Genomic DNA, 27629 nt, shown 5'->3' on the forward strand with positions numbered 1-27629 from the left:
AACTTACTTCTGAATTTGTCTAGCTTCAGCATTCTATTACTGGGTCTTTCTGTCCCTTTTTCTGTTAGATTAAAGAGCTGTCTATTATCAGACATCTCTTTCCCATGTAGATACTGTAGATCATGATCAAGTCACCTCTTAAGCATCTCTTAAATAGACTAAATAGATTGAGCTTCTTAAATCTTTCACAATAAGACATTTTAAATAAAGAAAGGAGAAGAGGGAAAGAAGAACAACAAAGAGCAGAAACCGCAAGTATCCTGAAGATGAAACAGCTTTCAGGATCAATGCTGAATGTAGCAATAAGGTCTGAAGAAATAATAACAACATGTTTAATTAGTAGATGCGAACCATATTTGACCATTGATCTTAGTGCAAACCTCCCATTGATGTCCATAGGAGTTCCCCAGTAGATTGAAGGGAGTGTGTAAGGGCTGCCCCTAATTAGAAATAGAATTCAGCCCTCTCCATAGGAGTTTGACACCTTTGCTGTAATATCTTCCTACAGCAATAATGGGGAGAGGGAAAGGGGTTATTTGTTTCTCCCTCTCCAACAGCCAAAGTGGGACCAGAAGCACAGAGGCCCCTGTTTGGGCACTAGCATTCTCTACAGAGAAAACAGATTATTATTTTTTCTGTTGCAGTAGTGCCTGGGAATGATTGGTACAGCCCCTACAGTGTATCCCTGTGGAGACACTGCTGTTTTTCTGTTCTGTTCTCTAGCATCACATGGCAAACCTGACTCATCAGAGCGGGCCAGGAGAAAAGCCCTTTTTAGTTTAGTTTGATGCCAGTCAGAGCAGAGTTGCTGCTCTGTCAGTGGAGCCAGGCTGCAAAATGGGGTACACCATTCCCATGGGACACTAAAAATGTACAGGAGTCACTCTTCCTTACCCATGCTACTTGATTGCCAGGCAAAGCACAATGTAACAGTAATGAGGTTTATTGCAGCTGTGAGGAGCCCAGTTTCTAGAATGGTTTTAGTGCTGAACCTGTAATCAGTGTGACTATTGCCTGTGTGACCATTGCCTGTGCAGTTCCAATTGCAGGATCTTGCAGATTACCATGGTGGGCAGCCAACAGCTGTCAAAGGGTAGCCATAGCACTGTTGTGGTGGGGGAATGGAGAGGGTAGGTCTAACAGGCTCCTTCAAGCAGAATTACTCCTGGGGGAATTCTGCCTTATTACGCATGTGCATAATTAATGAGATGTGCATATTTTTATTTTTTTGCGCAGAAAAAACGTTTTGCCAAGATATTGCTGCAGTTCCAGTTTTTGCCCACCGAGGGCGCTGTGGCAATAGAATACAGCAGCAGCAATCCTGGCCAGCTAGGGAAAAGAAAGAGCCTGCCTTCTTCACAGCGCCTGTCCAGCTAGGTCAGGAGACGGGGCTGTGGGGAGACAAACAACGTGGCATACTGGGGGTGGGGGTCAGACGGGGCTCATAAGGGTTAATGGGGGAGGACTGACTGGGGCAGGGACTGAATGGGAGTGGAGGCATAGGGCCACAGGGGGGAGGGAAGTACAGGGCCACATGGTGATGGGGGAGGGGTTGCAGAGCTACATAGGGACAGGGCAGTGGCTGAGTGGGGACACAGACACACATGGGGACTGGGAGGGGGTACAGAGCCACATAGGGACAGGGGAGTGCCTAGGTGGGGGCACAGAGACACATGGGGACAGGGGAGCGGGGTACAGAGCCACAAAAGGGACAGGGTGGTGGCTGAGTGCGGGCACAGAGATACATGGAGACAGGGGGAGGGGGTACAGGGACACATAAGGACAGGGGAGTGGCTGGGTGGGGGCACAGAGACACATGGGGAAGGGGGGGGGTGCAGGGCCACATGGGGATAGGGGGAGGAGGTGTCTGAATGGGGGTGGAAGAACATGTGGGGGTGCAGGAATACATGGGGACAGGGTCAGATGTGCCTGACTGAATGGGAGAGCCTAGGGGGTCAGCTACGGTCTCCATGAGGGAAGCTCCCTAACAATCCCTCCCTGCCCCTCCCACAAAAAAAAAAACTGTTCCATACTTTCCCACCCATACCCAACAACCCTACAAGTTCACACCCAGGCTCCTTCTCAGCAATTTATTTCCCTCTCCTTCAGCTCCTCCATTACTCCTGACTCCCCTATTTCTTTGCTCTGCTTCTGAGGGGTGTGGGAAATATGGTTCTGTATCGTAGTTTAAATTAATTATTACTCAGAGGTCTGTATTAATATGGCTAGTAAGGAATCTACTTGTCAAAAAAGCATTTCCTGAATCTTTTTTGTTGTCTGTATTGTTACAGACAGACAGACTTGCTGACAGGTATTTTGAAATAAATGACCAAAAATCATTGAAACTGATGTGATTATATTATGTTATTTTGACAAATAAAATATGCAGAATTTTAAAATATTGTATGCATAATTTTTATTTTTTTTGTTGCAGAATTCCATCAGAAGAAAGATATTTTACAAACATTAGAACATAAGAACTGCCATATTGGATCAGACCAATGGTCCATCTAACCCAGTATCTAGGGTTGCCAACCCTCCAGGGTTGTCCTGATGTCTCCAGGAATTAAAGATTACGCCCTGTGATGAAACCTGCAGAAATATGTCCAACCAAAATTGGCAACCCTATCAGTATTCTGTCTCTGACAGTGGTAGTATCAGGGCTTCAGGGGGAGTCTACAGAACAGGGCAATTGGAGGGATCCACCTCCTGGCTTCTAGCAGTCAGATGTTTAGAGTTGTCCCAAGCATGGATTTGCATCTCTGACCATCTTGGCTAATAGCCATTGATGGACCTATCCTCCATGAACTTATCTAGGTTTTTTTTTAACTCTGTTATACTTTTGGCCATCACAAGGCAATGAGTTCCATAGGTTAATTGTGCACTGTGTAAAGAAGTACTTTCTCTTCTATGTATTAAACCTGCTGCCTATTAATTTCATTAGGTGACCAGTGCTTTTTGTATTGTGGGAAAGGGTAATCTCGCCATTCACTTGTTCCACACCATTCATGATTTTATAGAGCTCTATCATATTCCCCCCTTCATCATCTCTTTTCTAAAGTAAATAGCCCTAATCTTTTTAGTCTCTGCATATGAAAGCCATTCCATACTCTTGATGAGCTTTGTTGCCCTTCTCTGAACCTCTTCCAGTTCCGCTATACGGGGGTGGACAAACTTTTTGGCCCGAGCGCCACATCAGAATAGAAATTGTATGGTGGGCCATGAATGCTCACAAAATTGGGGTGGGGGGAGTGTGAGGGGGTGCAGGCTCTGGGGTGGGGCTGGGGATGAGTTTAGAGTGTAGGAGGGTGCTCCGGGCTGGGATTGAGGGGTTTGGAGAGTGGGAGTGGGATCAGGGCTGGGGCAGGGGGTTGCAGCATGGGGAGAGGCTCAGGGGTTGCAGGGTCTGAGTGGCGCTTATCTCAAGCAGCTCCCGGAAGCAGTGGCATGCCCCATCTGGAGCGCTGGAGCAGGGCCAAGCCATATGGTGCGGCCCTAACCCAGTGGTACCCCAGCTGGAGTGCCGGAGCAGGGGCCGGCTTAAAACAGTTCGCGGGCCGGTAGTTTGCCCAGCCCTGCGCTATACCCTTTTTGAGACGGGGCAAGCAGAACTGGTCACAGTATAGTGTGATTGCACCGATGGATTTTTGTAGTGGGATCGTGATATTTTCTGTCTTACTTTCTATCCCTTTCCTAATGGTCCCTAAACATTAGCCAGATTGTGCTCAGAAATTTTTTATTATTTTAGTGGAAACGTTCTTGTTTGGGTTTAAAAGTCACGCTCAAGTTTGGCCCAAAATTAAGGGGTTGTATAAATGGGCTTCAGCAAGACAGGAACGATCACAGGCACTTTGGCTGGAAAAAATCCCGCTGGAAATGGCTTTCGTGCCCTTGCCGTGTTTGCGACCCACACGCTAGTGTGGCCTTGGGCAGGTGCATGAGACCCCGAGAGGGAGCCTGGCTGCTCTTGTTGTAGGTGTCCCCAAGGGAGGGAGGAGGCGGGCAGCAGCGATGAGGCAGGCGAACGGGAGTTTGACACCTAATCTCCGGGAGGCGTGAATAAAGGGCCCCAGGCTAGCAGGCGGGGCTGCGGGTGCAGGATCAGGAAGCGACAGCGCTCCGGAAAGCCAGGTAGCAGCAGCAGCAGGAGGAGGAGCCCCCTGCACAGGAGGAAGGTGAGCGACAGATCGGAGTGCGGGGGGCTCCGGGACCGGGAGCCCGGGAAGGGCGGTGGGTGTCTGAGATAGGGACCTGGCTCTGGCAGGACACGTCCCCTTTAAGCCATTACCAAGGCGCTGCGTCTGTGTGGGCGGAGCTGAGCGCTGGGGTGGGTGAGGAAGTGAGTGCGGCGGCTCCAGCCGGGTCCCTGGCTCCAGCCTCCGGCTGTGCCACCTCGCGCTGCACGGGGTGTCCCCGCTGCGCTGCAGTGCACAGGGGCGCACTCGGTCCCCGCAGCGCACAGGGGCCGCCCGTCTCCGAGCCGGGATCCCGTGCTGCCTGCCTGACCCCAACTCGCTGCTTCTCTGCTTCCCCCCCTGTGCACCTCTGTCATGAACAGGACGCAGCTGAAGCGCTCTGGGATCCTCAGGATGGCTCTGAGCGGCTCCTCTGACCCCCTGCTGCAGCAGGAGGAGGGTGACAGCGGCAGCAGGGAAACCCCCTTCCTGTTGAAGGCTATCCAGATCGCCTTGGTAGTCTCTCTCTACTGGTTCATCTCCATCACCATGGTCTTCCTCAACAAGTACCTCTTGGACAGCCCCTCGCTGCGCCTCGACACCCCGCTCTTTGTCACTTTCTATCAGTGTGCTGTCACCGTCATCTTCTGCAAGGCCCTCAGCCTGCTGGCCTCCTGCTGCCCACTGGGCTACTTGGACTTCCCCTCCATCCGCATGGACCTCAAGGTGTCCCGCAGCATTCTGCCCCTCTCTGTGGTCTTCATCAGCATGATCACCTTCAACAACCTGTGTCTCAAATACGTTGGCGTGGCCTTCTACAATGTGGGGCGCTCGCTCACCACTGTCTTCAATGTCCTGCTCTCCTACCTGCTCCTCAAGCAAACCACTTCCCTGTATGCCCTGATAGCCTGTGGGGTCATTATAGGTGAGTAGAGCCTGTTGAGTCTGGCTATACCTGTGTGTCCAGTTTAATGTCTTGCAACAGCTCAAAAGTGGATGAACTTCAAAGGAAAAATAGTTGAGCTTATACCTTTCCTCCTCCCCCTTTCTGCCTCTTTACCCCCCAATTTATGGAGGAGAAAAAGACCCTGGGAGGTTTTTGGAAATGTTTGTTTTGTTTTTGTTTGTCTAGTAAAGTATGCCAACCCTTTTTCTTTTTTTACTTTAGACATTTGGTTCCTCTCTAGGCTGGAAAGACTCTCTAGTAACTGGAAAAGTAGAGAAATAATGACAACCCTGGAGCCAAGAGAGTGAAAGTTGAGCAACTGATAGAATTTTTAGTTAGACTGGTTTAGTTCTTAGGGAGCTTTCGGTTCTTAAGCATTAAAAAACCTCTATCTTATTCCAATGACTAAATAAACATTTTGTGAGACCTCATAATACGCATCCTCAAACAAAACCAGGGAAGACAAGATCTGACATTCCTGAGATTGTAAAGATTATAAAAACAAAACAAAAAAACCCAAAGAGGAGAACCTTAACCTTGGTGCTGCACTCCGGTTCTCTTCCTCCATATAAAGTGGAGGGGAGAGTCAGTCACAGACCCATTTAAAAAGCAACTAACAATGGATTTTTTTTGAGTGTGTACAGTGTTTGAATGTCTGGTGTCTCTAATTCCTTGTCAGTATGTCACTAATTCTGTATGGTTGCAGGTGGATTCTGGCTGGGCATAGACCAAGAGGGAGCAGAGGGCACTCTGTCATGGATTGGCATAATCTTTGGGATCCTGGCAAGTCTCTGCGTCTCACTCAATGCCATCTACACCAAGAAAGTGCTGCCTGCTGTGGATGGCAGCATCTGGCGCCTGACCTTCTACAACAATATGAATGCCTGTGTCCTATTCTTGCCCCTCATGCTGCTGCTCGGTGAGTTCCACACCCTCTACCACTTCGACAAACTGGGGAACCCTGGTTTCTGGGGCATGATGACCCTGGGAGGAGTGCTTGGCTTTGCAATCGGTTACGTGACGGGACTCCAAATCAAGTTCACCAGCCCACTCACCCACAATGTGTCTGGGACGGCTAAGGCATGTGCCCAGACAGTGCTGGCTGTCTGCTACTATGAGGAGACCAAAAGCTTCCTGTGGTGGACAAGCAACATGATGGTTCTAGGAGGCTCCTTTGCCTACACATGGGTAAAAGGGCTGGAGATGAAGAAGGCACAGGAGGAATCCACTCCAAAAACAGGCGAGAAAAATGAGACTGGCGTCTAGGCCAGCTCCAGTCTGCACTTCTGCTGCTGTGCCAATGGAGTGGAGCTTCAGTGGGAAAGAAGCCAGGATCAGGAACCTTCAGGGCAGGAAAACATTGAATTATGCAGTGCATAGAAAGGAATGTCAAGAGTGAAGCCAAAGGCGTCCCGTATATACAGTGTGTTTACTAAAATTGTGATGGAGGGGAGAATGTTACTTCCTTTGGATTTCACCGTTTCTTGAATAGGAAAGGGCATTTGTTGATGGGACGAGGGTGTATTGGGGGACCTTCTGGCAGTACTGGGGCTTTTTTAAACTGCTGCTACCGTTTAAACACTATATGGACACCCAACTGCTCCCCTGGTGATGGAGAGGGAAAAGGGCATGAGGTGTGTGTGTCTGGGGACAGATAATGGCTACTTCTAGATTAGCCATAAATTTAAGTGATGAGATCTTGCACCTAAATGTAGGGGAGGGGCAGGTAGCCAGACTTTCCAGGCTACTCCTTCCTCCTATTATAAGTAAGGTTAAGATTTTGTCACAGTTATTTTTAGTAAAAGTCACAGACAGGTCGCGGGCAGTCAACACAAATTTACAGAAACTCATGACCTGTCTGTGACTTTTACTAAAAATAATAGGCGGGCGGAGAGGGCTGACAGAGGGTGACTGAAGCCTGGGGAATGGGGGGGGGGGGTAGAATGAGAGCCAGAGCACTTCTGCAGGGATGGGGGGGCAGCACCCATCACCGGGGGGCTGTCCCCCCACACACACAGCAACTGAGGGCTGCGGGAGAGGGTGGGCACAGCAGCTGATAGCTCTGGCCCCACCACCCCGGGCTGAGGCAGAAAATGTCATAGAGGTCTCTGGAAGTCACGGAATCTGTGACTTCCGTGATCTCTGTGACATAACCTAGCCTTAATTATAAATGAAAATGGATGTCCTTCCTGTTCCTACCCCATTGCAATATACACTTGGAAATCCCCTCACCAACAGTTCTGGGGCTTCTAAATTGCCTGTCCAAGGAGTCAGTATTTCTTGGTGTGGATCCTTCAAGGTTGTATGTTAACTCTGTTTTTCTCCCACACCCAAGGGGTTTGCTTGTCCAATAAATGACTAAAAGGATGGGACAGAATTTTTATCCCACTTCCAAAAGCTAGCAACATTCCTTGTGTTGGGCAGGGGGATGGTGCTGGCCCTTTCACATAATATTGCTCGGTCCTTACTGGGTACCTGGGACTTTGCCTTGGTGAAAGAGTAGCTGGCTTGCTCTCCTTGTGGGTTTCTGAACCATTTGCTGTTTTGAGTACCCCATAATAATGAATTGGGAAATTCAAGACATTTCTCATTAGCCTTCTGTATTAGGGGTAGAGTTGCCTTTCTGGCAATAATGCTCTTGTAATTAGGCCAGTTTCAGGGTGAATTGCTCTCTGCCCCAGATGGTTGCCTTACCTGGTGATCCTCACTAGAAGGGGTGCCCACTGCGTGAAAATTGACACTTTAGCATGGAAAATGCCATAATTCAGCTGCACCAAGAACTTACTGGGAAGTTGCAACTCTTTTACCAAGAAATCCCAGATCAGGGATGAATGCAGTTGGGCTGAATCCATATCCAGACTCCCACTTAAGAGTCTGATTAGCACAGAAACCTCTGTGCCCTACTCTGTCTCATTCAAGTGCCATTGTGGCTACAGAAGAGCTACCTTTTTCTCGTCTTGATTCACAGACATTGATTTTTCCTCTCTAGTAAATATCTAACCTCTGAGCTCCTTCACCTTCCAAGGATTACTAAAGTGGGGTATGGCGGGAGCTGGTGTGATCTATCCCACAGTGCACTAACAAGTCCCAAAGAGTACCAGGCCATTATTATGAAAGCAGTAAGACATTTTTTCTCTCTCTTTCCTCCACTCCCACTCTTGCTGGGTGAACTGTTCCTGATTCCAGGAGCCTAAACCTCACTGGAGTTCTGAATCATATTTGCCTCATTGAAGGCCACTTTTTTTGGTAAGGGGATGGATATTTTTCCATGGTCTCTGTTAATTTTTCTACTGGGATAAATTTTAGGTTGCAAACACCGACCTGTGATTGTCAAACTTGTTTAATAAAAGTGTGGATTGGAACCTTGGGGACTATTTTGGTCTGCAAAGCTGGCGAAGTGTGCAAGATGAATAGTGGTTTCTGCAGTGCTCCTAGCACACAGGGAGACCCTAAATTCCTTCTACTTGCTTCAGCATGGTAGCAGTCCTGGCCTTTCACTATTGCCTATCACTGAATCTGACACTGAATTGTCATTGTAACCTCTCCCCTCAGAGCTGATGGCCTGTAATCACTTTCTGAGAGCCATAGTTTCATGTTTGTTAAATGATGTAGTCTGGCATTTCTGATATTTTCAGTACTGAGCTCAGATGTGGCTGCATGAAGGACATTACCCTTCTCTCTCCATGCCTATTTGCTGCTGTGTGTATGGATAGGACTAACTCCTGTGTTCTGCTGGCCTGAAGGAACTGTTCTGGTAGTTTATGGTCTCAAGCAACCAGCACCATGTCACCAAACAGATTCTGGGTGCTCCCTGAGTGCCCCAGATAACCGTGGTTTTGCAGTCACTGAGCTGATATTCTGTTCTCCTTAAGTGTGCTGCGTTAGGAATCCCCTACCATCTGCATCCCCCATACTTGCTCTCTATGCAGCATCAGACCAATTTCCCTGGGATTCATAGGACTAGTTTTCAACCTGTGGTCTTATGTCTAAGGTTTCCAAAGGGGTCTGCACCTGCGCTAGAAATTTTTTAGGGGTCTGCAAATAAAAAAAGGTTGAAAATCGCGGTGCTAGGAGAAGGATTTCTCAGCTGATTAACCCTTTTGCCTCTAGTCAGGTGTGTGTCTCAGTCCCAGAAGCCATGGACGCAGCTACATTGTTAGCGCTGCTCACAGAGATCACCGAGGAACGAGGAGGATGGGAGGCAAATTAGAACACTGGGTTTTTTAAAAGTGTTGCCAACTCTCGTGATTTTAAGATCAGACTTGTGATAGTCTTTTTCTCAAAGCCCTTGGCCCTGAAGTCACGTGAACAGGGTTGAATCTTATCTTTAAAAAAAAAAAATTCAGTCCTTGAGATTAGCTTGAAAACTTCAACCCTGAAGGCAGCTACGCACAATTCCCGGTGTGTGGCTCTGTGTAAATCTCATGAGTTTAGGGGCCTAGGAACGAGTGGAGTCCCACGACGTGGCAAGGCCGCGCTCGCTGTGTAGCGGCGCCGGAGGGAGGGCTGCCCTCCGGGAGGAGCTCGCGGTGTAAATGGAGCTGAGCGGAGGGGCGCAGGCTCGGGGCTCGTGCACCGGGCTGCGGAAGTCACCGGGCGCCGCGGGGTTCTCTGTTCCCAGACCGTTAATGCCGGGCCAGGCCGCCCGCGAGAACCGGCAGCCGCGTGGGGGCCCCTGCGCGCGACCAGCCCCTCCCCTCCCTTATGCGCCGCCCCCATGGCCCTGTTCTCCCCCCCTCACCCTCTTCGTCCTGCCCCCTCGGCACGCGGCAGGAACGTGCAGCTGAGGCTTTGCCCAATGGAGTCCCCGGCCAATGACGGGCGCGGTGGGCGTGGCGCCGGCGCGCGCGGGAGGCGGTTCCGGCGGGCGGGGCGGACTTGGTGTCGGCAGAAGCGGCGCAGCAGAGATGGCGGCTGCAGGTTCGACTCCGCCTGGCCTGGCCCGCTCCGTCCACTGGTTCCGTCGGGGGCTCCGGCTCCACGACAACCCGGCGCTGCAGGCCGCGCTGCGGGACGCCAGCTCCGTCCGATGCATCTACATCCTGGACCCCTGGTTCGCCGCCTCCTCCGCCGTGGGCATCAACCGCTGGCGGTAAGGGGGGAGCGGGCGCCGCGCGCGGCTCTCTGGGCGCCCCGGCTCGCGGGCTTCCTCCCCCCTGACCTCGCTTCTTCCCCGTATCCTGGGGGGGAGACGGAGGTTCCCGGGCTGGGCTCCCCCGGGCAGCGGCCCCAGGGGGCGGGGAGTCCGGTGCATTAGCGATGCTGCTGGTGTCTCCAGGAGCCCCTCCCCTGCGGCCCGTCTGCTGCCCGCGCCCGCAAGGGTGGGCTCGGGAAGGGCCGGTAGCCCCAGCCCGGCCAGTCCTCCCGCTGCCGTTTGGGGAACGGGCCCCGATTTTGTTGCCCCTTCCCGTATATGTTGAGTCTGTACTGCTGCTGCCTTTGCTAGGCTGCAGGGCCCTGGGCCTAGGGTGACCAGATGTCCCGATTTTATAGGGACAGTCCTGATTTTTGGGTCTTTTTGTTATATAGGCTCTTATTACCCCCCCACCCCCGTCCTCATTTTTTACACTTGCTGTCTGGTCACCCTACCTGGGCCCTCGCCCCCAGGACACGGGCGTTAGGTATGAGAGGACTGGCTGCGTGTTCATTTGGTCGCTGTCTTCTCCCCATCTGGGATCGGTGCATCAGGGTTGCAGGTCACTAGTCTGTCCGGGTGCCTGACACGAGTGAGGAGTGAGACACATCTCAGCCCCGTTACATGGATATTTGGGTCATTCTGAGATCAGAACCAGCGAAAACAGCACAGGCTTCCCTTTATCGTCGTAACATGTCAGCAAGAAGCGTGATTGCTTCGGAGTATGTCAGTGTACTGGTGATGGTTGTGCAATGTGTTATTTAACACATGGGCTGAGTATATTTTGTTGTGGAGATCTACTTCATTGCTGTAGAGGCCAAGCTGTGCTTGCCTTTTACGTCATTCTCCCACTTACTGCTTCAGTATTGGCAGACTCTTCCCAAACACTCCCTGAGTCAGTAAAGAAGCAAATCTTAGTGGTCCACAAACAATGTTAGTAAGATGAGCTACAGCAGCAGAGAAGTGCACCACTTCATGTGTTTCATCTCCATGTTATATATTCTCCCTAATGGTAGTTAGAACAAGCAGTGGGGTGCTGACCTGTAGTTGGCAATAGTAAACAAGTCTTTTGTCTGCTCTGAGTCATGATGTTTCTAAATAGGAAGTGAAAAGAGGAATTCTTCACCTTGGGCACCTATGGGTTTTGTGCATGGTGTTTTTAAGTGCTCTCTTAGAGAAAACTAAGTCATTGGCCATTAACTGTGTTTTGACCAGTTTTGTGATTCCCCGCTGAGATGAGGGCAGTTTAAACACTATAAATGTCTACTTTTTCACATAATTGAAGGGAATGCCCTGTGCTCCCCACTATACAAACTACAGACCAATCTCTAAAGAATAACAGGAGTACTTGTGGCACCTTAGAGACTAACAAATTTATTAGAGCATAAGCTTTCGTGGACTACAGCCCACTTCTAAAGAATGTTTATAGTGTGAAAGAACTGGAAAAGATTGCAACCTGCCGGGAAGCCCGCAGATGGGCGTAATCTTGTTGTTGATGTCTGGCTCAGCTTTTGGAAGGTGTTGGTATGTAATGCCGGTGCTGCACCTCTTTTAATTAGTAATCCATTCCTGTTCCACTGGTCTGGAAATGCTTCAAATTTGTAGCTGGCCTTGACCTGGCATATAGAATCCTAGATGTTAGAGATAGGAAAGACCTCTTATGTCACAGGTAGTTAATCATCAGGGGCCAGTGCAGGATTGTTCTAATGCTTAATCTGTGAGAGTCCTGGTGCCCTCAAACATCACTCAGCTATGTTAAAAAGCAGCTGGTAAAGGACCGATCCTGGCCCTGAAAAACAGTGTGTTCCAATATTCTATGCTCCAGTGAAGAGTGATGGTAAAAGTGTTAGTCCCAAATTAGTTCACCCTTCCATTGAGAGTAGCATTTATCACATACTTTAAAAATGTGTTGCTTTAAGGGGGAAGGGAGAGAATTTCTTCCTAAATACTAGAACATTTTTGAGGAGTTACTTTATTTGTGTGGGTCTAGCTGATCTTGCTACTCTGTCTTGCTGCACAGTAAAAAAAATTCTGTATGCTCCCCCTAAGCTTGGACTTTCAGTTCTACTAACTTTGCTCCAAACCAGTTCCATGCAGAAGTTTACCTTGTTCATGTCACCAGCCCAGTTGGAGCCTTTGGAATCTCACTTCTGACCATGTGGGAAGGTGCTATGAGCTTTAGAAAAATCTCATAACCTACAGGATGCCCGATTATGTAAAGCAGCTGTGGCTGGTGCATGTTTCACTTTGGGAAACTCCTTTTCCCCAGTTACTCTGTAAAAGTCCCTGAAACCTCAGAGCTATATGATAGCAATAAGCAACTCCCTGTCTCTAACTTTCAGGCATTGTGTGGGCTTGCACTTATACACAAACCCTTATCCTCTTCCCATCTGCCCCCCCTTCCCCCCCCCCAATTCTTAGGGAAATATACTTTGGCTGCTTCTGGGAGGACAGGGATTGGGGTGGACAGATTTTTTTCGTGTTTTTCCCTCAATTATGGAACTGAAGCAATATTCTGGGTGTGTAATGCCTGTGCGAGGAGCAGAATTTTTAACCTAGTAGGCATCGAAGTTGTGCTCTCCTAATATTATATAATACTGATATTACTGTCTTGGTTGCCTGCGTATTTGGACAGCCAAGTGGGGATTTACCTTAACAATGCTGCTGTGCACACACAAGCAGGAGTTCTACACCCAGGCATAATCTGATCTCCTTCTTTGCACCCCTTCAACATTTGTGTCCAGTTGCAAGGTTTTAATGAGGGAACAATCACTTGGTTAAAAATCCTCTGCGTGCTCTTTAGAATGTAAAAAGAATTTCTGAATGAGATTTGGGAAATTGTTTGTAGGACTAACTCATCAGTCACACATGTTGTGCATCACCGCTTAGTCTTTGAGTGGCAAGATTATTGCTAAATTCTGGCTTGTGATGATGGTTTTTAAAAGCACTACATAGCACAACTCGAAAGTACCAAAACTACTAGAAATGCAGAAATTCGGGTACTCAAAATTTTCTGTGAATTTTTGTTCTGGCTTAACTTTAGTTTTCAGGGCTGCAATCCATCCACAAAACAGGAGTAGCCTGGGGTAGAAGGGAGGATTACACTGCTGCACCAGTGACTCACTCCTGGTCTGGGAGGACCGCAGTTTTGTGTGAGAGGGGTTAGTTAATCTGACCCATTCAATCCTTGGCTTTTCCACCGACACAGTGAATCGGGAGCAACTGTGGTGGTTCTGTTTTGTACTGCGGAAGTGCCTGTAGGATCCAATCAGGGCTCCATTGACCTAGGCACTATTCTTAGTGATATGGGCATCGTTTACTACTAAATGAATAGGCTGCTTGTGTGCCCTTTTCACATGGGCCATCAAACAACCATAAGCAGGTGAGACTTTGTCACTTCCAACTTAAATTGAAGTAGAAAGACTCCCTATCCATTAATGTCCCCCACTCCAAGCTGTCTGGTCCCCTGGATCAGAGGTTCCCAAACTTTTTTCCCTCAGGCCCATCAGTGCAGCTGCGATAAGCTCCGTGGCCCACTATTCACACTTCTTGAGGAAAATTATTAGTTTTAATTATTGCATACATATAAACTATAACACTGTAAATAAACAATGTACATATTTCCTTTTCTTTTTGTTGTAAACAATTGTAATGATAGAAATCCCTAGCAATATGCACTCAGAGAAATGCTTCGGGATCTTTGAAACCAAACAGTTTTAGTAAAACTACAATTTTAAAAAATGTTGAGAGCAAAATGTGTCTTAAAACAGGGAAAAGACAATTTTGTATAAAACTGAACAATAAACAACACAACAATGTTAACAAAATTGTTTAAAGTGTTTGTTGATTTTAAAACAAAATAGTTGTCCAACTTTGAACACTATATTTTATTTTTTAGAAATCTGAATCTCTCTGCTGTGTAAGTAAAACCCCAACCCTACTCTCTAATTAGAAAATAATCAAATATTGTAAATAAAAATATAAAATAAGTTATAACACACTGATGCAACAGGTATTCATCCAAGAATCCAAGCTTCAAGTGTGTCTTATCATATTTTCTTACCAGTTTATTTTTTTGGCCAGTTCATTTTGTGTAGTTGTGGATGGTCCAGGACTTTCATTTTCTTCTCTACTAGTGCACCCTTCTCATTTTCAAAAAATAAAGTGATTCATGTCAGATTACGATACTGCTTGCCACTTTTTTACAGTTGTAAATGGTGGACTGTGTGTACGCTGCTAGGTTATCTTGGAGTGAAATGCACCGTTGTACTCATGAGAATTAAACTTGACATGTTGCAGCTCTTTTTTTTAAATAGTTTTTTCTATACTCTGTCCAACTTATATAGCTCAAAACATTACATTTACATAGCTTGTACTTAGATTACACAAGTCACATGGAGTTAAAGAATGCAGTTGGGACAGCGGACCACCCGGGACTGTGTCATGATCCACCTTTGGGCACTGCTGCGCTGGATAACCTGTTATGAGAATGCACTTTAAATTACATAGGAATTCATTAGGAATCCCACGTTCTCCCTACAGTTACATCCCCATAGCCACAATTCTCAATGTATGAGATTATTACACCTGATTGTTAGGCAGAAAGGTGCTATGTAAATATATAATATTAATCGGGACTCAGATTGCCTCTGTGTAGGAGAGGTTTGTATTTTACTTGCTTTTCTGCCACTCAGTTGGACCAGAGAGCTACATCATAAGGCAGATATGTTAACCCATGTTTTACTCAACTCTGTGAAATTTGTCATGTTGGAAATTACATATTGTCTTAGTGCCCATTCATGTGTTATGAATTTAATACCTGCATTTATTATTAACCCCCTCAATGCCTTTCTGAGGTAGGTGGGGTAAGTATTATTTCCATGTTACAGATGGGAAAACCAAGAAAGAGGGGAACTGAGATACTCAAGGTAACACAGTGAGTAAGTAGCAGAGCTGGGTGTAGAACCCTGGAATTCCTGTTCTTGAGTCCAGTGCCCCTTCCTTTAAACACTGTCTTCCTGCTTCACAGGAAATGCATAGACAAGTCCTTACCACAAAAAGCTTGCAGTTTAAATGATGGACTTGATAGACAAGTGAGGATCTAACAGACCCCAGCGTATCAGAGGCGTGAGGGAGCTCCTGGCTTATGAGATATAATTGTTAGCCATACACCCACGGTCAGGCCTACGTGTATGAAGACTTCTTAAATTATTGCAAGCACTGGTGTTTTGTGGGTGATGCTGCAGAAGTGGACTTTTAGGAGTAGTTTGAATGAGGTGAGGTAGGTGTTTGGCACATAAACTTTGGAAGGAATTCCAAGTGTCATGGCATCCTGAAGCTGCCAGTGAACAAATGAAAAGTTTAAGGCTGGCAGCATCACAAAAAAACCATTGACTATGCAAAAGCAGAACATGGCAGAGATGTAGATGGGGAGTTGCTTTTTGTAGGGCCTTGAAAACAAGGTAAAGAAACTCGAATTTGATATGCAGCATGATTTAAATCATGATTTAATTGAGCAAGCAGGAAATCTTGATTTAAGTAATTTTAATCATGTTTTGCATTTGTACTTAGTTTTTTTGTTTGTTCTCATTGGCTGTTGACTTTAAAACATGTTGATTTCTTACTACATATAGCCTTTACACTAAATTAGGTACTGCTATTTGCTTACCAGGAGGATACACTCTCTCTCTGCATATTAATTTAAGTAGTTGTATAGCTTACATACATTTATTCAGATTTTTAATTTTTGTCAGAAAATGGTGAATGACGTATTTCCTATTTACTTGATTTTTTACTTGTGATTTGTATCAAGCTGGAAATTTATAATTCAATTTAAAATGCACAAAAACAGCATTTTAAACTTGTTCTATTAGTTAAATAAAAGTACCTTAACTCTGCTGGATATACAAGAATGAAAAGTGTATCCAGTTTTGTAACTGGACTATTATACAAAGGAAGCATTAGCTATAGTTAGTGAAGTGATGTGTGTGAAACATAAGGTCAAAACACTTTGTGAGAGACAATTTTTGGCAGCAGCTTTTGGGGCTGAGTCAGGGGTGAAGTTAGTATCCCAGGAATGAAAGGAGATGCAGTGTGGACAAATGACCTAGTTGTCAAGGTCACAGTGGAATACAAATTTATAGCACAGTTGCAGCTGTCCTGGGTACTGATGCTGCATCTCTGAAGTCTTGGTTGTATGTTTGGCCTCTGTTACTGATGGGATAGAAATGTTTGTGTCACTTTGTGCTGTGCATGGCCTGTACCTACCCAGCACTGTCATCTTTGGGGTAATCTGTGGAACACTGCTTTGAAATAGGAGACTGGAGGAGAGAGACCATATTATTTCACATCTAAAATTCCTCCAGCGGAGGATTATTCTCTCCAATATATTCTGCCCGATGCTATGTTGTCTGAAGTTCTCCACATAGCTATTACCATGTCTGGGAAGACTCAGTTTGAAGGACGCTCTAACTGCCAGATGGGCATTAAAATCCTGGAGAGTAACTATCATCAGTAGACAGGATTACAAGAGCAAGAAGGACCTGGAGAGCTCTTGCACATCTTGCATTTGTCTGTGCTGTGTTGGTAGGGAATTGTCTGTCACAGCCATCTCTCTGTTCTCTGTCTGCCAACTGTTGGACTGAGCAGAATTCTTGGAAGTTGTATTTCCTGGCTTAACATTTATCTCAGAGAGCTGAATTGAATCTTAGGTTTGCTGGCTGTGTGATCTTGAGCTATACTGATAACTAGGTTTGTTTCTCCTCCACAGGTTCCTACTCCAGTCCCTGGAAGACTTGGACAACAGTTTAAGAAAACTTGGCTCCTGCTTGTTTGTGGTACGAGGGCAGCCAACAGATGTCTTCCCAAGACTTTTCAAAGTAAGCGGCTAAACATGTCTTCTATATCTTGGTCAGGAAGACATAAGATCCCATTTGGGGATCCTCGTTTTTACTCCTTATGTTCTTGTACCCTAGTCACTGATGGTCACCGGGTTGCTTTCCAGCCCTGTTTGATTTTAAATCAGCATGCACGATACCTTGATTTAAATAATTGATTCTAATTTTGTTCTACATTTGTTTTAGTTCTTTTCCTAGAGAGGTTCAATCTTATTGGTTGGTATAACTGTTAAAATATGTTGATTTGCAAACAAATGTAGCCTTTACATGAAACTCGTTGGTTTTTTTGCTAACCGGGAAGATAACTATACACATTTATTTAAGCAATAATATAGCATAACATGCATTTATTCAGATTGTTTTTCCTTTTTATTGTGTTAAAAATGGTAAATGGCTCATGCTTATTTACTAGATAATTTTTTATTTGGGATCTGCGTCTAGCTCCATTTGGATGGAAATTGAAAATGAATATACAAAAATGCCATTTTAAAATTGTTTGTATACAATATAGTCTTATTTAATGTGCTGGATATTTTTCTTTTCAGTTTATCAAAACATGTTATGTATTTAAAACTCCTTTATTAAACAAAGGAAGTATTAACCTGCTCTGGCTTCCATGGGTTAGCCTTTCAGAAGTTATTTAGGCAACTAAAGTTGCAGATAGGTACCTAGTGGAATTTATAACAATGCTTAAGCAGGTTAGGTGCCCGACTCCCATTGAAATGAGACGGAGTTAAGTGCCTAACATTCTGAGGTGCTTTGTAAATCAAATTAGTAGATCTCCTCCTCTCCCACTTGTTTTATTTTTATTGACTGGAAAAAGAAAACAAGCATTTCTGCTTTCTCAACTCTGAACTGGTATCTCAGCTTTAAATGAACTAGTCCAAATGAGAAAATAGTTTCTCTGTGCCTGCTAGCTAAATTGAGACCAAAAGGCATTAAGGTAAAAGCTTTTCTGCACAACAGAAACTTCTTGTGTGTGAAAGTGTAAATAGCTGCTTTTGTTCTATAGTAAAGACCAACAATAATATTGTGACATATTTATATAGCCTGACTGGACCTCAGAGGTTAAAGATGTTCCCCATGATTCTATATATAATTAAAGCAGCATCTTTAATTCATTAAAATTTGAGGACCTTTTGATGCAGCATTTTTTAGTTATACAACTTTAATAGATTATAATAAAGTCAGGCCTTAACATAGGTGGTTGTAATTTCATAGTTTAAAAAAAAAGCCTGTTTAAAGAAAAATGTATTAATTTTAAATAAAAAATCATTGATTTTTATCCACCCTGCTTCTCAAAACCTGCCATAGATGAGGATAGGGGAAGAATATGCAGTTCAAATGAGTCTGAATGCTTTGTCAGGGCACAGTAAGCAGTCATTGCTGTCCACTTGGCAAGAGAGGCGGGGGAATCAGATTACCAGGGTCAGAAGGTATGTTGCTATACTTTCTGGAACTGTGTTTTTAGCACATTACAAAAATATCCTCTGCACTGCTTTTAGCTTTCCAGAATCCAGGTTATTTTTATCTAGTAGGCTGCAAATAAATTCTAGCTAGTTACAGTCCATGTCCTTTCCTTATTTTAATTAAGGACTAAATATAATCCCAGGATTATTAAAAATAAAGGAAACCTACTAACTTGTTTCATGGAACTCAGCCAGCTGGTTTATATTCTAAATTTAAAGAATAGTAGTTGTAATTGACTTGGCCACTGAGGATCAGCCTAAACTTAGCTGTAGCCCATGGTTCCTAAGTAATTGGGTTTGTTTAATAGACAGTGTCAGGTATTTTAAGCATCGTAATAGAAATGTTTGTGAAGCTTTTTAAACTTGAGCTTATGCATTTTTTTTGGGAATTTAGATCTTCCTCTGCAGAGCTAGTGTCCCAAACAGTGCAGCACTGACCTGGTATATAATAAAGGGACATAAGATTACATTCGGTTTCTTTGAGGGGTGGTCTTAGATGGTCTTAGAATTCGAGATTGTCTAGTGGTTTGTAAGGGTAAGCAGAGCATGGGGGGGAATGCCTGTCGTTATTTATAAATAGTGCAAATGACGACTCCTGGGGTAGGAAGGAGGATGCAGTGGCTTTAGAAAGAGGGAAGTTGAAGCTTGCAGAGCATGCTTTTGAGCCTTGTCTGCAATAGCAGACTTCATAGCTGTAATTTATTTCAAGCATGCAGCTCTAGCAACCAAGGAAGCAGTATAAACAGGGCTCAGGTGTTCACGCCATGTTGTCTAATGCTATTCAGAGCAGGGCTAGGTAGCACAATAGTAATGCAACAGCAGGGTCTACACTGCAGCTTCAAGTATGGTTTCTGCTGGTAGAGATGCACTTGTGGAGAATTAGGCTACAAAGGATGTTTGTTTCAATGGCAGATGGCATATGCAGCTTGCTCTGCTGCTTTGTCACTACCACAAGGTATCTTTATAAAAACAACAAAAAAATTCCCCTCTTTCTCTAACCAGTCATTTGGCGTCTGACCACCTGCACTGAACCAAACCCTGTGGTCACCAGTTAATTAAGAGCCACCAGCCCCTCCCTCCCCCCCCACCCTCCCTTGTGCTTGTGTGCTGTAGTAGTGTTATGATCTCTAGTTTATTTTTGTATGCATGTGGATTTGACCTCAGTCTGTACCATATTCAGACACCAAAGATACTGGTTGATTGCTTGTACTTAAATTGTCTTTGGGAGTTCAGTGTTTTGGGGGAAATAGTCCTGCCACGCATTCAAGGCAGCAAAATGGCTTGTGGTGACTTTTTTTATAGAAATACTAAATCCTAAATGCTTCCTTGCCATAATATGGAGGATGAAAACTGCATTTGAAACTTCTAACTTACTCTTTGTATATTTTGAAATTTATCAGACAGTTTCTCGGTTTCTAGTCATTTATGTTTTGTTGCCTTTTACTAGCCCAATGCCATTGTTTTCAGCTTTCCCGCACTATAAAGAAATATCAGAATTTTGAGAGGTTTTTAACTTTTTGTCATGATAAAATGTGTTCCCTCCTGCCCTATGCATACATGTTCTTTTAAACCAAACCTTTATTTTCTGTGATACCGAGTGGCATTGTCCCTTGTTAATCTATCATATAATTAAAACTAATATGACCAATCAAATTCCAATATGGGGAGAGGACTGGCTTTGAAAGGCATCTAAACACTTGGGTAGTAGGTTTTGTTAATGCTGTACTTCCTAGTTTGGGGAAAGGCAAATTATAGCCAGGTAATGTGAAGCTGGAAGGGGTGGATATTGACTTTGAAATGCTCTGCCTCATTTCATATCTAAGACTGTTTTTTATAATGTTATCCCTGGAAAACCAGCTTTACCTCCGTTTTGAGGAGAGGACTGACTTTAGAATTGAGTTTCCAGGGGGAGCGGGAAACATGGGAGACAAGTGGGGTGTTGCGTCCTGCTATGAACTTTCCCAATACTGCCCCCTCCACCCCAGCATCATTGTGTCTGTGTAATTTATGCAAAATTACAAAACTTCTGCTGTCACATTTAGCTTGTGTTGCTGGCTGTGCTAAACCCTCAGCTCCTGTTCAGGAAAAGGCAAAGCGTCCTGCACAACTAGTCAAAGGAGACTAGGCCTCGGGGTAGTGGGGAGAGGGTGTCCCATGCTGTTTCAATTGGAAAATGTGACCCCATGTTAATTGTGTTGCCTACTATTTGTGACTTTTTAAAGCCCAGCCTCCCCCACCCCACCCCCAATGGATCTCTGGCTAAGCTCAGCAGAGTGTTTTCCGCAGCCCACATCTGTGGTTAGCTCTATGTTTGACAGTGAGTTCAGGAGTGTCACTGTGGAAACCATTAACTCTCCTCTCATAGCATTCATTTGCTGAGAAAACTAGGCCATGAATTCAGAGAGGAAATCATGTTCTGCAAAGGGCTGAAAGAGACAGTGCAGCTCTTCTTCTCAGGCCTGTGTGTTTCAGAACCAAGTCCTTGTAGTCTATAAAGTGTTTTAGTGGTGTATTGTCTGATATCTTGCCAGGTTCGTAGCTTGGATAAGGCAAAAGCAGTACCACTATTTGGAGGATGAATGCCCCAAGTCTGGATTCCTGCATCTTCCTTTACCATTCTGGGGAAGAAATCAGTCCCTCTAGTTTTGATTTCTCCTTCCTCTAGTGAAGAGTTGCTAACAGTCCTGTATTATAAGGGACGTCCCTTATTTAAGTAAAAATGTTCCTGTCCCTTACTAAATCAGTACAAAATCACTTTGCAAAGTGCTGCTGGTTGGCAACTTGACTAGTCATGCCGACAGAGTGGGGGCCAGGCCAAATTTAAGTGACATTGTTGACTGAGAGGCAACTGGGACAAATTTGAGTGGCATTGTAACCTGGCACACACTGTCACAATGCCACTAAAATTTGAGCCGACTGCATTTCGATCCTTGGAGCACCACTGAAAGTTGCCCCTTCCATTGAAATCTGAAATGGCACCCCTGATGATTGTAGCAAAGTCTCCTTCAAATGCTGCCTTCCTCCAGTCCACATCCATTCTTTCCGGCCCCACCGCTGGTGACGTGGTGCTGCAGCTGGCAGAGATCAGCAACTTCACCTCCAACTCAGCTCCTGATGCCTGAACAGGAGCTGCTGCCTGGGCTAGCACCTGCAGTTCCCAAAGCTTGAGAATCTCCAGGAAGGAGGGTAGAGGAGAAGGGGCTTTTCCCCAGAGGGGATGTCTAAGGTCTGTCCTGTATTTTTTGAAATACAAAGTTGATAGCCATACTCGTGTTCTCCTTAGTCATTCCTTATTCTGGTTTCCTCTGTTCCTCACTTCTGGCTTCCAGGGTTGGACAGAAGTTCTCTTGTATGGTGGCCTTAAAGGGATGTTGGAAAACTTTACTTCAGAACCTACATTTTTGGCTTAAACTTCTTGACAGTTTCTCTGTATAAATACATAAATTTTAAGCAGTTTGCATTGACAATTTCCCCTGCACTTTGTAGCCCCAATATTTCAGCCTTGGAGTGGTGTCAGAGAACTGGGAAATGAACCACGCCATTGCAGTCTTACTGGCCAAGCTGAGGGCAGTGCAGACAAAGGGAGAATATGTATTGGGGGAGGAGGGAAGAATGAGGTTCTTAAAGTTCTGCAATCTTGGAGTTCAGTAACATGGATGAATTAGTATAATACTAAGATTCTTACCCTGACCTTTTATAGTGGTGATAAAACAGAATACGTCCCTGATTCTCTATTCCATGTCTGTTGTTACCACATTTGTCCACAGGGCTCCCTCCATGGTTTCTCTCATCATGTCCTAGTTTCCTGTAAAGCAAAAGACTCCAGGACTTCATTGGCATGACATTAAGGAACCTTTGTGATTCTCTTTAGTGATCATGCTAGCTGCTGAGAGGGCTGGTATCTGTAATGATAACTTTTTCTTTTGTGTTCTTCACAGGAATGGGGAGTGACCCGTCTCACCTTTGAGTATGACTCCGAACCATTTGGGAAGGAGAGAGATGCAGCTATTGTCAAACTGGCCAAGGAAGCTGGCGTGGAGGTGGTGATAGAGAATTCTCACACTCTCTATGACCTGGATAGGTAAGAGGTCAAGGAGAGGCAGCTATACTGCTTAGACAGGGCTCATATTGTGCTGTCTGAAGGGGACTGTAGGAAAGTTCTAGTCTGGGGAAGGTTTCAGTCCCCTGATCCACATAATTTGGCAACTATTTAAAGCATGATTTGCATGTGAGCGCAGATGGGGGTTGTAGGGATTATATTTCACTGAGTCATGCCTCTTACAAGAGCATCACAAAGTGTTGATGGTGATGAGAGTGTTGGGATAGCTGTTGCCTCAGTCCTACTAAACTGTTCTCTTCTGTGGTCATTGAGTAGTTCTAGTGTGTCCTGCTCCCTGCAGCCCGGCCTGTGATGCCCCCTTATTGTGCTCTTTCTGATTGAGACGCCTGAGATAGGTTACCCTTCAGATATGTTTCTGTTAATACTTAGAAATTGAAGGCTTTTCGTTTCGTTGGGATGGCCTGCACAAACTTGCGAAACAGGAATTGATTGTAGAAAAATAATCATGTTCGGCATAAATGGTGTAACCCATTTTAAGAACTGGTAGTCCTCAGTGAATGCTAACTACGCTCAGATTGTTGAATTCAAATTGAAAAGATAATAGCTTAGATGTTGGCTCAGTGTGACCCAAATCCTTGTCTCACAATTGCTGTCTGACAGCTCCCTTCTGTTTGATGGCAGGTCATTTTCTTCCTCCAGTTGGGTCTCCCTGCTTTTTGTTCCCTGGGATCTAAATCCTTCATAGTCCAGACTTGCAGATGGCCATTGAGAATTTCTCCCTAATTCCAGGCCAGGCAGGCCTGGCCTTAAAAAAATAAAATAAAATCTATGAAGTGATCTATAAGGGGGCATTATGATCTTGTTTGACCCCCTATTGTAGCACAAGCCATAAAATTTAACCTGGCAGCTCCTGCATCAAGCCAATAACAAGTGGCTGAGCTAGAATAGATATTTTTTTAAAAAAGGTATAATCTTGATTTGAGGACACCAAGTGATGGAGAATTTCATATCCCTTGGCAACATATTATAACCCTCAATGTCAAAATTGCATTTTATTCCAATTTGAATTTTTCTGACTAGAGCTTTCAGCCTTTGGAGCTTGTTAAGCCTGCCTGCTTGATTAAAGCCCTCTAGTATCAGATATTTTTCCTATGTAGGTACGTACAGATTGCTCAAGGCACCTCTGAACCTTTGATATTCTTATATAATGTTTTCCCTGGTGCTGTCTGGAGGAGTGGAATAGTCTGTCCTTTGTACACTGTCTGTACATGCAGTTACTTTCCAGTTCCTGTCTGAACCTGAAGAAACTCAGTTAGGGTCCCATTGTACTAGGCACTGTACATACAAATAATGCACAGTCCACACTTTAGAGAGCTCATCCAGTATTTGTATCACAGTAGTTGAATAAACTGACATGGGAAGACTGAACAGTAGACAGGTTCATTTGCCCAAGTAGTCTCAGATTGTCAACCTATCCAAACCTGTGTTGCCAGTTGAGCAGCATGATCCTCAAGTGTTGGCTGAGGTCACCCTCACAAATAGGAAATGCGTGAACATGTCTTTTTTCATCATACACAAGAAGGGTTTCTATGTACAAGCCAGCCAGTGGAATGATGCCACTGAAGAAGGGGCTGTGGTGAACCCAGCAGAATGGCTTTTGCAGGTGATTGATTCAGAAGGTAAAGTCTATGGGGCAGGCTATAGTCCTCGAATCTGCTGCTGTAAAGAGAGATCTGTGAACGCCCTTGCATTGGCTACCACAAACTGCCTGTGGTAACCCACTCAATGAACTCATAAATGTGCTTGTTCGTGCCTGGATTGCCGTCCTCCCTGAGGCAAAGTAGCACTATGGAGAAGGGACTGCCAGACACTAATAGCCTCTGGAGGCCTCAGCCATTGTTGTAGGTGCTGTAAAAATATATACAAGATAACATCCATGCCCCATCATTTTGGAAGACTTCTGTTCCTAAGCCTGCCCCAGTAACTTGTTTGGTTGGGAGATGAGAAGGCACAGAAGGTTTTCATCCTTGTTTTTATTCTAGTGAAAGGAGGGCTCATCACAAAAGCCACAGTTTGATCCAAATTGCAGTTTCTGTTCAAGGCAGACCCTGTGACTAGAGGATTGCTACTGTCATGATCAAGGTGCATTTGTGCATCAGCACATATATGGAAGAGGACTGGGTAGTGTGGCAAGGCATGGCTGAGGTGCCTCTGTAGAGCAGGAGTTGGAGAAGAGGGAAAACTTGCACAGCACTATCAGATTGTCACACTCTGGCACAAACCTATTGAAGGAGCAGTTGCTGTACTTGTCAAGGCCTCATGCTCCCATTACATCCGTGATGTAGATGTTGTAAGAAGCGTCTCAGTACATATTGGAGGGACAGATATGAAGGTCTCAGGTTTCTTTCTCTCCTGCCTCTTGCCCCCTGGAACTCCACACTGGAAAGTGGCATAGTGCAAAAAGTGGGGAAGACTGTAGGGGATTAGGGTGTATTCATAAGGGTGGAAATTTCTGAATTACTTTTTGAAGAGTGCAGGGAAGCAAACAGCTTCCTTCAAGCTGCACAGGACTTGTTTGGGTGACTTTGCTATATACCGGCAAAAGCTTCCTCCTTTTCCGTGTTTCCTACCCTGTATCTTACCTTTCTTATCTACATGAAGAAATAAGAAGGAATGTGGTGGGAGTCAGTTGAATATCTTGCTTTAACATGACCATGCTCCGCCTTTTAAAAGGCTCTCTGTCCCTCCCCCAGTATGCCTGAGAGATCCTGGCATTTATGACCTAGATCCAAGCAGCAGCTATGATAGATTTATTAGGGAGCAGCTTCCTGCCTTCTGGCTGCTGTATAGAGCTGGGAAGACCTGTCACACAGTATCACATGTGACCAGCTGCTCTGTGAAGGCTCCAGGCTAGCATGGAGCTCCTCCCTTCTACACGTGCAGCTGATGGGGGGAGGAGGGGGAGGGCACGTGGCATCGCCTGAAACACTAGGCTCCCAGCTCACTCCTTGCATAAGTTGTTGACTGTCAGGATGGGGAGGGTAGCAGCCATTGCAAGTGCTCCTGCAGGAGTGCTGGCTTGGCTGTTTCAGCCTTATATAAACCTGACACTCTGAGCTCTCCCTGTTTTCCTGTTAACTCTTTTGCTCCTGGCACTGTGCCCAGACATTTTCCCTCAGCACTGCCCTTGTTTCTACTCATGGAGGCTCTGCCACGCAGTCTTCTCCAAATTCTTTTTAGCTCTGTTCCCCAGGGGCGAGAGACAGCTTTTCTGGGATGCATCACATTTTATTTCCCAGTAGAGACTTGGGCAGGTTGTGGGCACTTAAGAAGGTAGAAGGGAGCTGTGGCTACCTTGCAGCCTGTGCTCCTGGTTTGAACACTAAAAAGTAAATGGCATACTCAGTATGTGGCAGTATTGCTTGCAATCGTATGGAGGGAGGGAGGGATGGGGATTTTTCTACTCCCAGGAGAGGAGTGAGGCACACTGGGATTTCTCTCCTCTGAGGGGGTAGAGGAGGGGAGAGTGACAGATGGACTGGGATTTTTTTAGTGTGGAGGAAACAGGAACAAGCACAGGCTGGGATTTCTCTATTGCAGGGAGGGGGCCGAATGCAGGCTGGGATTTCTCAAAAATGGGTGGGGAGCACATGAAATGATGGAAGCTTGGATTTTGCTGATCTAGAGAGTGAGTGGTTGGACAAGTAAACTAGGATTTGTCATCTGGGGAAGCAATAGAAAAGAGGGTGACAGTTGTAGGTTGGGTTTCTCACTGGGAGAGGGGGGGCACAGATTGTCTCAGGCTTGGGTTTTTCTGGGAGCAGGCCATGGCTTGGGGACTGGTGCAGGCTGAGGTGTCTTTTCCTGGAAATGGGGTTAGCCTGAAATTTCTTTAACTAGTTGAAGGGACGGATCCAAATGGAGGAGGGTGAGTCTGTCTGGGATTTCTCTATCTAGAGAAAAGTGTCCCTGGGTCCAAGGGGGGTAATGCTTGAGTATTCTTCCCCACACCTCCCATGAGAATTAAGCTGTTTTCTAACTCTGTCTCCTGGGCCTGTGTCTCTAGAATAATCGAGCTGAATGGCCACAAACCACCTCTCACGTACAAGCGTTTCCAGACCATCATTAGTCGCATGGAGCTTCCCAGAAAGCCAGTGAGCAGCATAACAAGCCAGCAGATGGAGAAGTGCAAGTCTGAGATCCAGGAGAATCATGATGACACGTATGGAGTCCCATCTCTGGAGGAGCTGGGTATGTGTCCAGGGTTGAGGGGGCTTAACTACCAACCAAACAAGAATGTTTCTTCTGGCAGGAATGCTTCCAAAATGGTTTCACTGTTTTCATCTGACCTGGGCAGGCTATAGCCTTGGGAGTAGCACACAGAATGAGCCATGGAATTTGGGAAAATGAGCCACTGATTGTCCATCTGTCTGTGTTATGCTTGATTCTAGTGCAAACTCATTTCCTTCCTTCCCACATCTCTGTTGCTACCTCTCAGGTGTGATCTGCCATCCTTTGCACACTTTTTCAGCCCCGAGGCCCTCACAGTGCTGCTCAGTCCTGACCCACTGCATCCTCTGATATTCTGGTCCCTGACAGGCTGCTTGTGACAGAGATGGAAGTGTTAATCATGCTAAGATGAGACTATCACACTTGCTTTACTGTGACTAAAAAGGATTAATTTGGAAACTCAGACAAAAACTTTTGTCAAAACTGCTACCATCCACCCTTAAGTACCCATTGGTGTCAAGGGAATCGGTGTTTGCTTTCAAGCTGTGTAAGTGCTTGGATTTGATTTGGAGGAAAGAAATTGATGGTAGAGAGGGGAAGGAGAAAATATGGATGAATAGTTCCTGTCAGACTGTCTGGAATAGTTCACAAGCATGAGTGCCAACCTCAGGACAGACTGTCAAGAAGCAGGACACTCACCCAAATTGGTTGAGAGTTCT

The 27629-nt window shown here is 45.5% G+C and overlaps 2 protein-coding genes across 4 annotated transcripts in view; both read left to right on the plus strand.

The window, feature by feature from the left end:
• Nucleotides 1–4102: 4102 nt before the first annotated feature.
• SLC35C1 (solute carrier family 35 member C1) lies at nt 4103–8483 on the plus strand. 2 transcript variants are annotated; one of them, XM_054025991.1, is made up of 3 exons: nt 4103–4175; nt 4559–5100; nt 5828–8483. In XM_054025991.1, the coding sequence occupies exons 2-3, from the start codon at nt 4590–4592 to the stop codon at nt 6385–6387; spliced, it is 1071 nt and encodes a 356-aa protein (XP_053881966.1). In that variant the 5' UTR covers nt 4103–4175; nt 4559–4589; the 3' UTR covers nt 6388–8483. The 2 variants fall into 2 exon arrangements, with proteins under 2 accessions (XP_053881966.1, XP_053881965.1); XM_054025990.1 differs by lacking the exon at nt 4103–4175 and having other exon boundaries at nt 4203–5100.
• A 1441-nt stretch (nt 8484–9924) lies between these two features.
• Nucleotides 9925–27629, plus strand: part of CRY2 (cryptochrome circadian regulator 2) — a 31388-nt gene continuing 13683 nt past the window's right edge. For both annotated transcript variants that reach the window (XM_054026230.1, XM_054026231.1), the window contains exons 1-4: nt 9925–10213; nt 17025–17133; nt 22559–22701; nt 26747–26931. In XM_054026230.1, the coding sequence (XP_053882205.1) occupies nt 9936–10213; nt 17025–17133; nt 22559–22701; nt 26747–26931 (715 nt within the window). In that variant the 5' untranslated portion in view covers nt 9925–9935. The remainder of the gene's footprint in view (nt 10214–17024; nt 17134–22558; nt 22702–26746; nt 26932–27629) is intronic.

The sequence above is a fragment of the Malaclemys terrapin genome, chromosome 4, assembly GCF_027887155.1.
Source record: "Malaclemys terrapin pileata isolate rMalTer1 chromosome 4, rMalTer1.hap1, whole genome shotgun sequence".
NCBI classification, from domain to species: Eukaryota; Metazoa; Chordata; order Testudines; family Emydidae; genus Malaclemys; species Malaclemys terrapin.